The 16,502-nt window shown below is 45.8% G+C and overlaps 1 protein-coding gene across 1 annotated transcript; it reads left to right on the forward strand.

Annotated features, from left to right (window-relative positions):
- Positions 1–698: 698 nt before the first annotated feature.
- Positions 699–1,393, forward strand: UBL4B (ubiquitin like 4B). The gene has a single exon (XM_081010616.1). It carries the CDS (start codon positions 757–759, stop codon positions 1,336–1,338), a length of 582 nt encoding a protein of 193 aa, XP_080866742.1. The 5' UTR covers positions 699–756; the 3' UTR covers positions 1,339–1,393.
- Positions 1,394–16,502: the final 15,109 nt, after the last annotated feature.

Here is a 16,502-nt window from a genome sequence, read left to right on the forward strand (position 1 = left end):
AATCACAAGTGGGGAGAGTGCTCTTTGACTCATGTCCTGCTTGTGGGCTTCCCATAGGTATTTAGTTGGTCACTATGAGAACAAGACGATGGAATGAAGAGCTTTTGGCCTGATTGAACAGGGCTCTCCTTACGTTCTTAATATCATATGGATCCTGCCCCTCAGTTGCTTTGTTTTCTACAAAGGCAAAGGCCCAGAGATTATGTATTGATGACTGGAATTTATAAGCAGTTTTTGAGAGATGAATTGATTCATCTAATAATACTTGGAGTGCAGACAAGGCACACTCAGGCTGCTCCTTTGGCCCAGAGGCAACTCATCAGCATTTTAGTGCACATTTCTCCAGATGTAGTGTTTTGTGTGCAACATTCCCCAGTATACACATTTTTGTATGCTCACTTCACTAACATAGTGCGTTTCTATGCACACTTTCTCCTAATGTTTATATATTTTGGCACACATCATTTCACTGCATTGCAAAATGCAGAGAAGTGTGAATTTCAAAGAATATCGATTTCAGTTTGTGCTGTATCAGGAAGTGCAAATTAGGGAGTAATCATATCAAAGTGCAATCTGAATTGAAATTATCCCCCATCCAAACTTCCCCCCTTTGTTCAACTGCTAAAGTTCACAGTGACCGGCCATGGTAGAATTGTGACATCAGAGGAAAATCAGCCAATCGCTGCCTTCCTTTTTTGTCCCTTCGCATTCCCTCATTCAGGCAGGGCTTGATTTACTAGCCCATCGAACAAGGCAATGCTGCTCACAGTGAAGAGGCTGCTTGGGCAGCAGTGCCGCCTTCAGGTATCTGGTGAGGAGAGGATCTCTCTGGTGAAAAGCCTGGTGTGTGAAGAGCTCAATGTCCCTGAGAACCAGCAGACCCTGTTGTTCCAGGGGAAAGTGCTGGAGGGGGAGCACAAATTATCAGACTATCTCATTGGCCCAGAGTCCATCCTCTATCTGGTCATTAAAAAACCTGAGCAAGCTCATCCTGAGGAGCCCTCAAAGCCGACGGCTGCCCAGCCCCATTCAGTGTGGTATCGACTCTCGCAAGTCCTGGAGAAACATTTCAGAACTTCCGACGCAGTGAGGGTTCTCGAGCGGGTGCTGAACGACTACTACAAAGGCCTTGGCTTGCTGAGCCTGGAAAACATCGAAGAGTTAGCAGGGGACCTCCTAAGTCCTGAGGAAGGTGAAGGTGAACCGGTGGCTACAGGTGAGCTTCCCCAGCAAAAGGGGCACCCCACAGCCCCAGTGTCTGAATCCAGGAAGGATAAAGCGACCCAGACTGAGCCACAAGAAATGCTAGGAGGAAGTTGGTGCTGGAAGAACTCTTGAGTAGACTTATTTAGAGAGGTCTAAGCAAAAATTAAAATAGTGATGGTGTATGGAACATGGAGCTGTGTCTTTATGTACCAAGGAGGAAGGAGGTTTAGTAAATGAAGATGACCATTTTTAAAAGGACCAGAGCTTCAGTTGGTATTGAAACTAGTGCTGTGCCAGATTTTTCACAGGCAAACAGTTTTGGCATGAAAGGGAAGGCTAAAAGTTCACTGAACAGCCCCTGAATGTGTTTACCCTTACTGACTGCTGCTTTGGTGCCATTCCCCCCCCCCCTCCACCCCGCCCCAGGCATCTCATTTCTGGCTGTGTGATCCCAGCTAACTGGCTGCCTTGTTCCTAGTGTGGTGATGTCATGGCACCACACAGCAAATCAGAGCTGGCGATGTCCAATTTTCCTAAGGCCAAATGAAGCCCTAATTTACACTCACTCTTGAGTGAAGGAAGCCTGCATTGCCTCAGTGCTCCCTGTGTTATCATACTGCACTGGCCATTTAATTGTCTGACAGCACAGCAAGGCAGGATGCATCAGCACCATTGTCTTGGCAGCAGGTTGATATGTTCTGTCTTCTCCCACAAATAGGGTTTTATTGGGGGGGGGGAGCCACACCCTGAAAAATCACCATAAATGGGGCATTCTGAGGGAGGTGCAAAAACACCTATGAAAACAGTCTCCCCGTTTCAGACCTGCCTCTATCATAGGTTTATCTCCTCCCCCGCTACCATCAAACTAGGCTTGTATCCAGGTACATGTAAGGCAGCATGTGCTTCACTGATACATGGTCCTTGGTTCCATCTTTGGCATGGCTATTTAAAATACTGGTGTCCAAACAGTGGAAGATCTCCAGCAAGACTACATGAACTGGTTGAGTCTGAAAGCCCTGGTTGAGATGGACAATTGTCCTTGTACACCCTCTCTCTGTACATTGAATCAAACATCATTTTCTTAAAGTCAGTGTGTCATATGGGAGCATATGGCTGGCTGGCTTCCCAGGACCACAGGCAGGAATTCAAGCATTTCTGTGGCAGCTTCCCAATTTTGTTCTGGAGCTGAAGCAAACAGTTGAAGAACCATTCCCAGGATCCATTTTACATGTTTCCCTCAGCAAATGTACTGGATTCTGCATGAAAAGTGACTGTTCCCCTACCTCCGAGTAGAGCTATTCCACTCCACTTCCCAAGAAAGCAGTCTCCCAATTAGTAGTGGGTTGTTGTTTCTTCACATATACTAAGCTGGTATCAGCAAGCTGCTTCTGAAATGCTCGTTTTGACATGGTTCCCAGCTTGTCATTGCGTTCCTCCACTGAGTTAACTACCCAAGAACTCAGCAGAAGTGAAGGAATGTTTTCAGAACTGGAGATTAAAACTGACATTTCACTACAGAGGTAGTGGGGCAATTAAAGCACCAGACTTGTGAAGAGTGCTACACCCTGCTGTGGAGATGAGATCGCTGTCTTCAAACATCTAAAAGGTTGCCATGCAGAGAGTGGAACAGACTTATTCTCTGTTGCTCCAGAGGGCAGGACCAGAGCCAATGGGTGGAAATTGCAGCAAAGCAGATCTTGCATAAAAATGAGGAGAAACACCCTAACAGTAAGCGCTGTTCAACAACGGAACAGACTGCCTCAAGAAGTGGGCAGCTGGGGAGGGGGGCGGCTGGCTATCTTTTGCGAGAGGAATTTGAGCAGGGCCTGGATCTCTCATGGATGCTGTAATTGCATCCTGCATTATAGATGTTACATTGAGGCAACAGGTTGGACTCGAGGACCTAAGGTCTCGTCTGACTTTTTTGATTCACATGCGCATGACATCAAATTGTCTCATGGGGAGGGACATACTTTAAACATAAAACCCTACAAATGTTAAAATGGTATCTTCATGCCACCACATCTCTTGTCAGCCAAAGCCAACCTTTTTTTAAAAAAAGAGTTTTACATTGCTTTTGGGCTATATTCACGTAAGGGGAAGGATATTCCACAGCTGAGAGATAGACATGGAGAATACCTCCTTGTCTCCTTGCAGCTCTTACCTGGCATATATATGGTAAATTTAGTCCATCTTAGAAAGTGTGATGGACCATAATTAGAGCCAGGCTCAGGTATAGATGTTGAATCAAAGGTGTAATATGTGCCAGCAGCTCCAATAGAGCTATTCAGATCAAAGGACGAGCCATAGTTTGTCTGAAGTGATTCAGTGCATGATGAAGTCTGCAGCCACCACATTTTGGACAACATTTGAGCTTGCCCAAACATTGATTGCTGAAGAGAATCAAGAAAACTTAATTCTTTTTTATTCTCATCACTCAGTGACTGCAGAAGTCATCAAACCACCCTGAGATCTACAGATGGAGGATGATCTGCTGCTACTACTACTACTAAGTACTGGAAAAAAGAGCAACTATGTTTGCAGAACCATAGTTTGTCTCCCAGCCCTAGGGTATTATTATTTTCTGTCTTTTCATAAGAGAAAATTAATGCCCATGTAGAAAAAGTGTCCCTTTGGTAATATATAAAGGGTTGCCTGAGTGTCATTTTTGCAACAGGTACATGCATGTCTGTCACGACTGCCCATCCCATGGATCCACCTTCTCTATACATTACAAAATGCACACCTTTTCCTGTATTGTGCAATGGCCACCCAGATGTTCTTGGACTCCAGCTGCCCTCATTCCTGACCCTTGGCCATGCTGGCTAGGGCTGATGGGAGCTGGGACTGATAAGAGGTGAATCTGGAGGATCACAGGCTTCCCACCCCTGCTACATGGAAATTGATTTTTCATATATGGAAAAGTAATATGGGAAGGAGCCAAAGATTGCATATTTATGTAATACTGGCTGTTACAGCAAGAGTGCTGTGCATTGAGCTTTTCCTAGGCATTGAAACAATCAAGCTCAGCACCATGCACCACTGGTCTAATAACAGCGTTGTAGGCACTCTGCCCTCCACTGTTCCCATCAAACCACCAAACATTCCTTTGGGGTAAAATTAAATTGGCAGTAACCAAGTGCTTAATTAGCATGCAGTAGTAATTCTGTTTGTAAACACCAAAGCCAGAGGAATGAAATTTGAAGTAGCCGTGGAAGGTGGAATTGTTTAATGAGATGAAACGCATAAAAAGGACTGAGGGAGAGAAAAATCTGTCAGTAATATAGCCAACACTGGAGCTAATATGTCTGCATCTGTGCCTATATGAGGAACACGAAAAGTGGGAGCTTTGGCCAGGCAGTGTCCCCTCAACAAACAGGGCTGTTGTATGCTGGCGACAGGCTGCTCCACTAACTAGATGCTGCCTTCAGCCCCAGCTTCAGCTTCCTGACCAGACCTCAGGGCAGTTTCCCATAGAGTGCATTGCAGTAAGCTAATGTTGAGGTTACTGCTGCATAGACCCCTGTGTGTCCAAGCTTTTCCTGCCCAGGAATGGTTGTCGCTGGCGTCCCAGCCAAAGGTGAGAAAAGGCACACAAGCAGTGATGATGGATCAATGATGATTGTTGTTGTTTAGTTGTTTAGTCGTGTCCGACTCTTCGTGACCCCATGGACCAGAGCACGCCAGGCACTCCTGTCTTCCACTGCCTCCCGCAGTTTGGTCAAACTCATGCTGGTAGCTTCGAGAACACCGTCCAACCATCTCGTCCTCTGTCATCCCCTTCTCCTTGTGCCCTCCATCTTTCCCAATATCAGGGTCTTTTCCAGGGAATCTTCTCTTCTAATGAGGTGGCCAGTGATGATTACCTCCAAGCTATATACCTGATGCTAAGGGAAAACAGTCCTTTCCAGAGCAGCCAACTGATCTATCACTCAGAACCACAAACAGCTCACCCGCTGCTGGGCCCCATTCTTGCCAGGATTCAGTCTCAGTTTATTGGTCCTCGTTCCACCCAGCGTTATATACACCAAGGTGCTTGTATGAAATTGCACAGCCTCACCGGATTCAGATGTTACAGACAAATAGAGGGAAATGGGGGAGAGTCATTTTGTTTGACTAAATATAGATCTTAAGCACCCTTCTGAGCACTTGCTTTTTCACGTGCTGAGAGACGCTGCTGTGGTATGGTCCTGATTTAGGGTGATTCGGGAGGAAATGATGCTTTCATGACCACCGAAGGACAACGGTGAAGAAGAACATCACCTCCCTCCCTCCATCTGCTCATACTGCAGTTTAGTGAGCATTAATTGCCTTATGATGGGAAGAATGAGAGCACGCCGGACAGTAATAGTCTAATCTCTGAAAACCGACAAAACAAGGTCCTGTTGAAATGGAGAAGTGCGTGACGTCAAGGAGAGGCTTAAAATATACTCCCGGGTTGAGGGAAGAAATCACATGACAGTTGTGAAACATGAGCTGCCCTTTTGAAGCACAAACCTAGGCAGAAGATTAAAGGGTGTGAGGGCAGGAGAGTAAAATTGCAGCTACTAAAACATTGTTTCTTTTCCATCCTTTTCTGAAGGCTCTGGCAGCATCCAGGGAGCCAGAACAGAATTATTTCATTCAGTGTACGGCCTTTTTGTACAAATGGCTGGCTAACCAGTTCCCCATCTGCTTTGCTTAACTGCCCCAGCTAGGCAGCCAATGAAATAAAAGCCGGGAGCAGTTCCTGGAAAGGGATAGCATTGAAGGGACCAGCTGCTGGTTCATGTTTGACTGCCCCCTATTAGCTGTTGCGGCTGGTTGATGAATGGAGCTCAGAACTGCATCCTTCAGCTTGCTTGCTTATTTGCAATTAACTATGGACTGTTTGCCTCGGCTTGCTTATTGGCTTGACATTAAATCTATCCCTTCGTTTAGCTGAAGGCTTATATATTTTGTGAATTTTAGCCAGAATCATTAGAATTAGCGCTGTGTAAAAAACAAACAAAAAAAAGCCTCCCAGTGTTTTTCTTTTCTTTTTTTTAAAATGATATTTATTAAGAATTTTAAAGCTACAAAAAAAAAGAAGGAAAAAACAAGAGAAAGAGAAAAAGAAAGAAAAAGGTAGATAAAAATAACAATTAAACAATACAAATCAATAAAAACCACAGTCAAAAAGAAAAAACAAAACACACAATACATCAAAATCAAAGAGCAAAAATAAACAAAAAATTTAAAAACAAATCCATTATTCCCAAATCCTTAACTTTCATTAACTTATTTCATCGACCTCCTCACACCTCCCTTTTTTGTATTCTAGTTGTTAATTATCTCAGCAAATCCTTTCCATCTTTCACAATATTCTCTCATTAAATTACCTTAATCTATTTAAACCTTATCTTACCATAAAAAACCTTAAAGCTTAGAACTTAAATCTTATTTATACCAAATTCTTTTAACCATAACCTATTCATACATAATTCTTTTTAACATTTCTGCTAAAGCCAAATAATTTCATTCCAACATTTTTCTAATACTCATTAATTTTACGATACTTTCCTAAATAAATTTTTATAACTTTCTTCCAATCTTCATCCACCGTCTCTTCTTCCTGGTCTCGGGTTTTGTCAGTCCTTTCTATCCCATCCTTCTGGTCCATCAACCTGGTGACCTTGTATCCGAGGCTCTTAAGTCTTTTCCATGTCCCTTCCGCAGGTCTTCTTCATGTTTATACCTGTACTTTACTTTGTCTTCTGCTGATCTTATTCTTAATTTCCTTCCTTTCACTCGGGGAGACTCCAACTTGACAATATCTTTGTCCCTTCTCGACAAGTCAGCCCCTTTTCCATAGTCAACACTGAAATCCATATGATATTTAAAAGCATGTTTCAAAGTCCCTCCAAAGTTAAGGGCCCCCACAACTCCGAACTCCCCCCAGCCCAAAGCCAGACTCGAAAGGTCAAAACATCCCTGCATAGGGGGATCCATCTAACCCCCCATCTCCAAGCCAAACAGAACTCCATCTCTCCAAATCTGACTTTTTCCAGGTTCATTCGTCAAATCCAACAACTCATGTTCATGCTGGGCCGCAGCTCTCTCCATCTCCGCCACTTGAGGCTCAGCAACAACCTCCTCCTTTATCTGACCTGTCAAAGCACATTCCTGGGCTAATTCCTGAGTGGGTTCTATATAGGTACCCACTGCCTGTCCAAAATTTCCAATCGCAACAGTCATCAAATCCACCTTCTCATGTAACTGTTCCAATAAAGCACTTGTCTTGCAAAAAGCAAGCACCAAAGCCTCCTCTAAGCACATTCTTGTTCAAGGTCGAAGTCTGGTCCCACGATCTTTAATCTCTACAGCTGCAAAGCTCCCCAGTTCGATTCTAAACAGTTTCACAAGCTCCCTCTAGGGGAAACAATTTCTACTTGTATCCAAGCAACAAAGTTTTCCTTTTTCAGATATTTTGTTCCTTTTAAATGCGAAAGGGAACAATGGAGTCAATATGTTTCTCTTCTTTTGACTATCTGTCAAAAACGTTTGTCCATAGTCAATGAACTTCCCCAAAACGTCTGTCCTGACACCCCGCTCCCAGGTTCAAGACGGTGGAAATTTACCTTTCTTTACTCTCTCTTCTGCAGGTTTAAACAGTCTAAAAAAGGTTCCCCCCTCTTCTCCTGCTTCCAAGGGGGGTTCAGTAATTTTAAATGATGAAAATTTAATCCTTTACAAACGACTTTCCAGACTCTAGCTTACGATGTCTTTGCTTCAAACTGTTTACAAAAGCGGAAGGTGGACTTCCTGTTTAGACCTTCCCGCTCCGGTGCCAGATTACGAAGTTTAGTAATCCAATTTTCCGTTCTACTCATGGGTACTTGTTTAGAGTCCAATTGTCCACAGGAAAAAAGTCAGCGTTCTCCGACAACAGCAATGCGGCTTCACTCCGTGAAAAGAGCAGTTGATTCGAAGCACCGCGCTGCTCACCCCACGTCACTCCGGATCCCCGTAGTTGGGTTTCCCCGCGAGTAGGGGAGGCGCTAAAGGTGCCAGCCAAATCCCAGGTCCACAGGATTCTCCCACCTGTGGTTTTTGATGAGTCTCCGCCTCGCCGTGGCGGTCCAGACCCTAATTTTCACGGAGCGGGTTCCTCCAGATCAGAGGAAGCCCGCCATTGCCGGTGGCGCTAACCCGGAAGTCCAGTGTTTTTCAGTTATTCTCCATCAATAAATAAAGAAAGATTTTCTCCTGGGTGGGGTGCTGGGTTTTTGCTGCACTTAACTTACTTTTGAGGTGGCTGGAGGGTATTTCTGTGAGTGTTTTTTTTTCATTCTCCAAATCATCTCCCTGGTAGTCTGCACTCTGCAACCTTCCCAAATGCCCCTACATATGGTTTTGAGGAACTGCAGGATGGGAAGACAACAGGCCACCCAGGGGTGGTTCTATCATGGAAGAGGACATTAATTCATGTCCTCCCCACCCCAAAGCCACTTGTAAGTAAATGCAATCTCTTCTAAACCTAGAAGTTCCTAGAATTTCACCCTGAGATAAAAGGCATATGATAAACCATCCTATTTCACAAGAGATAATGATTATCTGGAAATTTAAAGGCAGGACTTGGCACAGGGCTAGTGAAAATGGGATCATCATATTCAAAAGCTGTGAGCCTGTAGTTGATGTGGTGGTGTCTACCTCTCTCATTTGAACATAAGAACTCAAAAAGATATTTCATGGATCAGGCTAAGGGCCCATGTAGTCTGGCATCCTGTACCCCCAGTGAACAACCACAAGTATGTAGAAAGCCTGTGAGCAGGAACTTAATGCAACAGCACTCTCCCTATTTGTGATTCCCAGCAGAGACATACTTCCTCTGACAGTGGAAGTGGTGTGTGTGTGTGTCTTTGGACTTGTGTTTGTTGGGGTTCTGGGCAAGATGAGCTTTTGCTCTGACCCAGCCAGGGGTGAGGAACCCAGTGGCTTCCAGATGTTGCTGGACTAGGGCTCCCATCACCCCTTCTTATTGACCAGGCTGTGTGGAACGGTGGGTGCTGGAATCCAAGAACAACTGGAGGGCCACTAGATTCTAATCCCTGAGCAAGGCAGTGCCACATCTGCATGCAAGTTGCCATGCTAAAATCTGCCCTGATAATGTAGGGCTTGTTCCTGCAGTCACATTCTGTGTGATGTAGTTTCTTCAGCAGCAGTAATGTGCCTCTATAATGAACTTTGGGAAGCTGAACTAGTCCTGTGAATGCTTTGATGCTTGTTGCAGAATCTGCTCCCTACTTATGTCATGAAAAGTATTGTGGAAAGTAAGTCAGACCATGCATGATGTGAGGAATTGTGAACAGGATACACACTGGATTCACTGAATACACTTTAATCTGCCAGGAAAGTTAGCGTAGTTTTGGCTTTCCTGTGTAAGAAATGGTTGTCTGAGTGAGCCCCCAGACAACTCTACAGAAATCCAGGACATTCAAAGGTGGGGGCAATTTACTTCCGGAAAAAAAGACAGAGGCTCTTTTCTCTAGTCTAGGGAATAGTTCTTCCTAGTTTGTCCATAGGGTAAACCCAACCTTATTGCATTTTTCATTCAGCTAAAATTAGAACAGAGCACAGTACTAATTAGAAGTGTAGTCAATGCAGAGTAACATTACACGATTGTTTTCTACATCTTTCTGAGCTTAGTGCTTCTCAAATAAATCGGCACTTGCTATTCCCGTAATGGCATCATGATGACTCATGTTCAGAGTGTAACTCTCTGTACCACCCCAGTTGTAAGTGTAAAGTGATTCCTCATTTTGCCTTTATGTAGCAGCAAATTATTTCTCATTTTGTATGTCGGCATACCAGTGTTGCACTGCATGCATGTACACTAGCGTCAGGGGGCATTCCCCTTGCCTCTAGAAACTTCAGAGAGAAACACCTGAAACCTGAAGAAAATCATCTTTGTCAACTCTCACTGGCATTTTATAAGGCATCCTCAGGATCTCTAAAAGACAAAATAACATGAGGGTGCAGATTCCAAAGGGGACGCTATTTCCTTGCTTCCAGTCTCCTCCTCTCTGTACCATTGAAAAGGGGCTTCAATCCAGAGCAGGGAGGCATAACATTTTATTCCTAGCGTGTTAATGTCTAGCACACTGGGGCATCCACTTACCATGTTGCTTCTTCAGAAAGCACTAGCAGTGTCTGCTGCTGGGACAGCCATCTAAATGGGTTACTGACCTGACAAGGTGGGCTACTTCCTGGTCTTAAAGATGGCAGCTGAAGCCTGAAAAGGCACAATTTAGAGAAAACTCAGACAGTCACGATGTCTGCATCGTAACCAAAGAAACTGCGCTTGCTGAGCATTTCCCTGCTGCATACAACTCTCAAAGGGCTCATGGGATGAGGAGATGGCAGCTTCAGCTCGGACCCAGTCTTGTTACTATTAAAACACCACCTTTTTCCTGAATGCTAGCCTGTTTCCTAAAACAGCAGCCTGCAAAATCCTCTCTCATCAGCATCCATACTTGCCAAGATCAGTCTTTATCTCCTTGTGTTTTGACTTTCCTTCCCACAAAGACCCAAATGTTGATTTCTCCAAATTAGTGCCCCCCCCCCGCCCTCATCCTACCTTCCCTCTCCGTCAGCTTGAAACAGCTATGAATGAATGGCTGGTGGTCATGTGATTCTATCACCATGGAGACACATGGCAGCTGTAAGATGTAAGAATCAGGATCATAGGAGGGCGGCTGCATAACCAGCAAGTTATTTATAGGTTGCTGTTTGTGAATTTATGGAATCACATCTGTCTTTGAGCATCATGTTTCATATTCACTCTGATTCCGGTGGGCCAGGGCATTATTCTTTACAAACGTGCATTATACAAATCCCCCAAATCTATGAATTAATCCAGAGAAGGAAGGGTTCTCAGTAGCTTATACAATCTCTGAGCAAGCTTAGATCAGGCTGGTTTAAAATTCACATTAATTTTTTCATCATGAGATCCTCTCACAAACCTACTCAGACTTCTCAATACATAGGTCAAACCACATCTTTGAACATAAGCTGCTGATGGCTGCTCCATGAAAAAGCCATACAGCAACCCATGATCGTTTCTTAAACAAAGAGATTTCTTTTTGGTTTTTCCATGCAAATAGGAAGCAAGAGCCAGCACAAGGCGAGATGTGGGATCACCTATTACAGGGTTGAATCTGAGAATTTTTGGTTGCTCGGTTTCTCATTTTTCAAATCTTAAATTCAGTTCACCACATTTCTGCAGCAATCTTTGAATTTAAAAAAATTGTCATGAAAATTATTCAGTATTTTAATGCAAATTTCTCCTAATAAACACATTTTTGAACGAAATTTTAGCTGATGTACACATTTTTGCAAACATTCTTTCCAAATATGATGCATATTTGTTTGCTATTTTCACCAATATATTCTTTTTTATGCACACTTTAACCGCATATTTGATATTTTGCAAACACTGGTTGGTTGGGAACTGCATCACATAATTTGGATGAGTGCAAATTTCAAAGTTTAGTTCTGTTTTGTTTCTTGCCTTGTTTTGGAAAGTGAGAATCTGATGGATTCACCTCTAAATGTGAACTGAATCAATATTCTCCCCCATCCCTAACTACAGGTACCCATTTCTGCCCCCTTTCTTAGAAGGTGAACATAATCTATTCAGCCCAACCTTAAACATTTTGTTATCCCCTAGGTAAAATTTGAAAAATGTGATCCAGCAGGCAGAAAGTTGTATCTGGATCTGGAGAACTTAGCAGTATCCATAAGTTTTCTTTGGCAGAGCAAATAACAGTTTGGGGTGGGGACTGCTTATAGCAGAAAAATAATGGGAGAGGGTGAGGGGGAAAGAGTTAACCCACTGCTGGTTATTGCTGCTTTAACTTACCAGCCATGGGGAAAGATGGGTGGAGGTGTCAGGATATTATTTTCTTAATTTTTGCTTTGCCAGTTCCATGCTTGCACAGCAGAGAGATGCAGATTGAACTCTTCTCTGGAGGCTAGACCAGCTTAGGATCCAGTGGATCCTTGCTAGCCCAGCCCTGCCCTGCCCCCATTATACCCTATTTAGGATTTAGGTCATCAGTAGTTTGTGCCATCAGTGGGCACAGTAGCAGCTTTTGTGGAAGCAGATCCTCACCACCACCAGCAGCAGTGCCCCAGCCGAGAGAAACATCTGGCTCCCTCCTGCAGCACATATCTGGGACTAGGATTGCTCTGCTCAGTAGGACATGAGAAGCAATAGGAAAGATGGCTTCTCTTTTTAATGCTGCATAGCCTTTCTTCCTTAAATTGTCAGTGTAGAATCACAAATTTGTTAAACATCTAAATGAGCTAGGTTCTGCACAATGGATAAATAAGGTGATAGCCCTGCTGGAACGTATTTTAGTGGAGACCTTTTTCTTACTTATAAAATAATCCCCTTTCCACCAAAAAGAGAAAGAGAGAAAAGAAAAGACTCCCACCAAACAGAATGAACCTCTTGTCACACCTAAGGCTGCCCAGCACTTTGCCCTAACTCAGACTCCTGCCTTCCACACTGCTTTAGAAAAAATATAAACAAGAAGAGAACATTTGATTTATGTCTCCAAAGACACAGAACTTGACAGTATTTTGTGAGATGTCTCAAGGGACATAACCCACTGTCTTAAGCACACAGGGAAAATTCTGATAAATTGCCATTTAAAAAACCAAGGAAGCCAAATGTCAAAATATAAATAACTTTATTGGACAGGCAGGGTGGAGGTAAAAGAAGGGGAAAGGAAAGGTAACAACCATCTATAGATACCCAGCCCAGCAGATAAAATGGATAATGAAAATCTAACTGAGTCACCAATGTGCTATGTGCTTGGATGAAGTCTTTACCCGCAGGCAGTTTTTCTTTTTAAATACCAGCACCATCAAGAAAGACACCCATATTGAGGTTATTGCAATATGGGTGCAAATGCATTTATATTTAATATTTGTTTATTAAACTTATATCCTGCCCTTCCACCCAAAGGAAGGAGCCCAGGGCAGCAACCAACAACTGATATAACAATAAAACGTCCTTACATTATAGAGATGTAGACTGGGAAAGATCTTGACTTAAAGGCTTGTTGGAAGTAGGTGCTGAAAAGACAACAGAGATGGCACTTGTCTAATACTTAAGGGAAGGGAATTCTAAAGGATAGCACTAAGACACAATTGTGAGAAGCAGACCCTCCTGATAATGTGGCACCTGCAGGAGGACTTCAGCTGCACAGCACAGTGATTGGTTGGGTATATAAGGGGCGAGGTGATCTTTCACATATCCTGGTCCCAAGCTGCATAGGCTTTATACACCAAAACCAGCAGCTGGAACTTGGCCCAGTAGCTTCACGTGTTGGCAATATCCTGTCCCAGCGAGCAGTTGAGCTGAGCTTTTATGCTCCTTGACCAGCCAGAAGCTCATGCAGGAGGCTGCAAGATTGAATGCACCCTCTCTCCAAGCTCTGCATCAGACAGGGAGGGGGCACTTGCCCCAGTCCTTGCAGCGCTTACCAACTGCCTCATCAGGGAGCAAGCAAAGTGCTCAGGAACTCGCTTCCTTCTCCAGGCTCCTGGTGCTGCAGTTTTTAATAGATTACAAAACAGATGAAATAAAGTTATTTCATTGACGGCCCTCATATTGTTATGTACAGAACAACACTGAGGGTGTTTAAACTATAATAACAACAGCAACTTCGTACATTAGTGAAGTTGGCGTGTTATTAGATGCACAAAAATGGCACCTACGCAGCAGAATCATCTGCCATGGCTGGCCTTGGGCTAATCACTTGTCTCTTAGCTTCAGTGTTCCTTGACTGAAAAAATAGGGTGTTCTTTGTCTGCCTTTGACCCGTTTTAGGGGTTGGTTTAGAATTCCCGATCAGTAGTAGATTTGTACTTATACATGCAGGCTATCTCGTAGCTCAGAAAGGGACGCAGGTGGCGCTGTGGGTTAAACCACAGAGCCTAGGACTTGCCGATCAGAAGGTCGGCGGTTCAAATCCCCGCGACAGGGTGAGCTCCCGTTGCTCAGTCCCTGCTCCTGCCAACCTAGCAGTTCGAAAGCACGTCAAAGTGCAAGTAGATAAATAGGTACCGCTCTGACGGGAAGGTAAATGGCGTTTCTGTGTGCTGCTCTGGTTCGCCAGAAGCGGCTTAGTCATGCTGGCCACATGACGCAGAAGCTGTACGCTGGCTCCCTCGGCCAATAAAGTGAAATGAGAGCCGCAACCCCAGAGCCGGCCATGACTGGACCTAATGGTCAGGGTTCCCTTTACCTTTACCTTATCTCGTAGCTCATGGGGCTCAGCAGGCAGTTGACTCCACTCTCCATATGCACTATTACTTTGCATCTGGCTGAAGGTAAGTGGACCTTAGGGTTTTTAGTGAACAAGGAAGTTGGACCCACAAGCTTGTAGTCTGCCTTTGTTGATTGGTGCATGAAACTGGCAGCACAATTAGCAGAATATTTGCCTTATGGACAAGCTCTGCTGTCCTTTGCACAGCAGTATGGAATCAGAGCTGCCACCTTTTTATGTCAAAAGTGCCATTCCCCTGGAAACTGGGGATGGCGGCGGATCAGATAGAACCAATACAGAATCTGGCAGACTGGGGGGCGATGCCAGAATGAGACTGGGTGTTTTATGGCTGGGTGGGTCATGGTAGCATTTGGTCAACCATGAGTGGTTAATTACATCGATTGCTGCTGAACTTGGCCCCTCCCTCTCTGCCCTTCGGCAGTGAGCAGACCTCCATTCTGGGGGGTGGGGGAGTAAGAATTGCACCACCATGCAGCAGAACCAATTGCCACAGCTGGCTCTCCCTCCCTGCTCTTGGTCACTGAATGCCTCCAGTTCTGGGGGAAAATGATTAAGAAGCTCACAGCTGGACAACAAACCATCAGTTGCCAGTAATGGGAGGGGGAGGAATGAGATGGGATGGAGGTCAATGGGTGGGCACACTCATGACTAGATGAAAATAGACTTTGAGTGGAGGATATGCCACCTGAGCAGTGGAATGTGTAAGAGTGGCTAGGAACATGATTTACATTGCATCGTTTTATGCAATGTGCTTAGTGCATCCTTCAGAATAATACTGCCATTCTGCCAAAGGCGCTTTACCATTTAAAACACCAAAACAAGGACAAGCGGTCTCAGGGCATTGGTGCCACTTCAGGAGCTGACGATGGCACGAGTTCCTTGGTTTGGGCTTCTTCCCTTCTGCTTTCCTCTCGGAGCACACAACTTTTTAGACAGATCCCTGTCTGTGTGGTGAGGATGCCCTGGCTGTGTGGCCTTTAGACTGCTCCAGAGGTTGAGCTCTCTGAGCTGGGAAGTTCCTGATTCTTTAGACCCAAACTCTGGGCCCTCGATAATACTGCCTTGCCTATATGCGTTGGAACTCTTCTGATCTCCCAGGTGGCAGCACGTCCATCCACACCACAGGCTGCTCGCGATTGCGGACACTTTCCCGCAGTGCCCAAGTGGCTCGCCTGAGGCATGCCGGGAAAAGCGCGCCTTTCGCCCAAGCATCAGGTGTTGGTTGGCCCTGCCGGGGAGGGGCCTCGAGGGTCCGCGGAGCAGCAGCAGCGTCTAACCCCGCTCGGGCCCCCATGCCACTGCTCTGGGGCGCCGGGTGTGGGGGGGGGGGAGAGGCGGCTGGCTGCTCCCCCGCGACCCCCTCCCGCCGCCGGATCCCCGAAGGGCGGCGAGCCCAGCCCGTTGCCAGCCGAAGCCCCGCGCTTTCCCACTGACGCGCGTCGGCGAGTGACTCAAGCCTACGTCACGCGCGCCCGGCCAAAAGACGCTCTCCTTGCCTGGGGAAAGGCGAGCCGCGCCAAGGTGCTCTCGCCTCTACGACGACGACGCAGCCTGCTCCGTGGTCTCTCGACGGCGACGAGCCGACGGACCTGAGAGAGCCGCAGAAAGAGCGAGCCTTCCGGTAGGAGGAGGAGAAGCGGCAGCAGCGGAGCAACTGGGCGAAGAGCGGCCCGAGCGCAGCGCGGCCACCTGGGGAAGCCGGGGCGCGCGTCAGGTCAGGGCGCGCGGCTTTGCCTTCTTCCCATTGCCCAGCCGCCAGAGCACTTTCCCCGGCGAGTTGTCACAGGTCCGCCCGGCCCAGCGCAGCCGCCTTCCGTCCTGCGTCCCGGAGGAGTTCCTCGACGGCGCGCCGACGGGGCGGGCAGCCCACTGGTAAGGAAGGTAAGGGAGAGTGAGCCCTTTGGGGTAGGTGCAGCGCCTCCTCGCGCCTTCTCCTTCGTCTTCCCTCTGTTTCTTCCCGGTACGCAGGTAGGA

The sequence above is a fragment of the Podarcis pityusensis genome, assembly GCF_964106645.2.
Source record: "Podarcis pityusensis genome assembly, chromosome: 6".
NCBI lineage: Eukaryota > Metazoa > Chordata > Lepidosauria > Squamata > Lacertidae > Podarcis > Podarcis pityusensis.

Coding starts and splice junctions, on each gene's coding strand:
- UBL4B (XM_081010616.1), top strand. CDS start 757: ATGCTGCTCACAGTGAAGAGGCTGCTTGGGCAGCAGTGCCGCCTTCAG.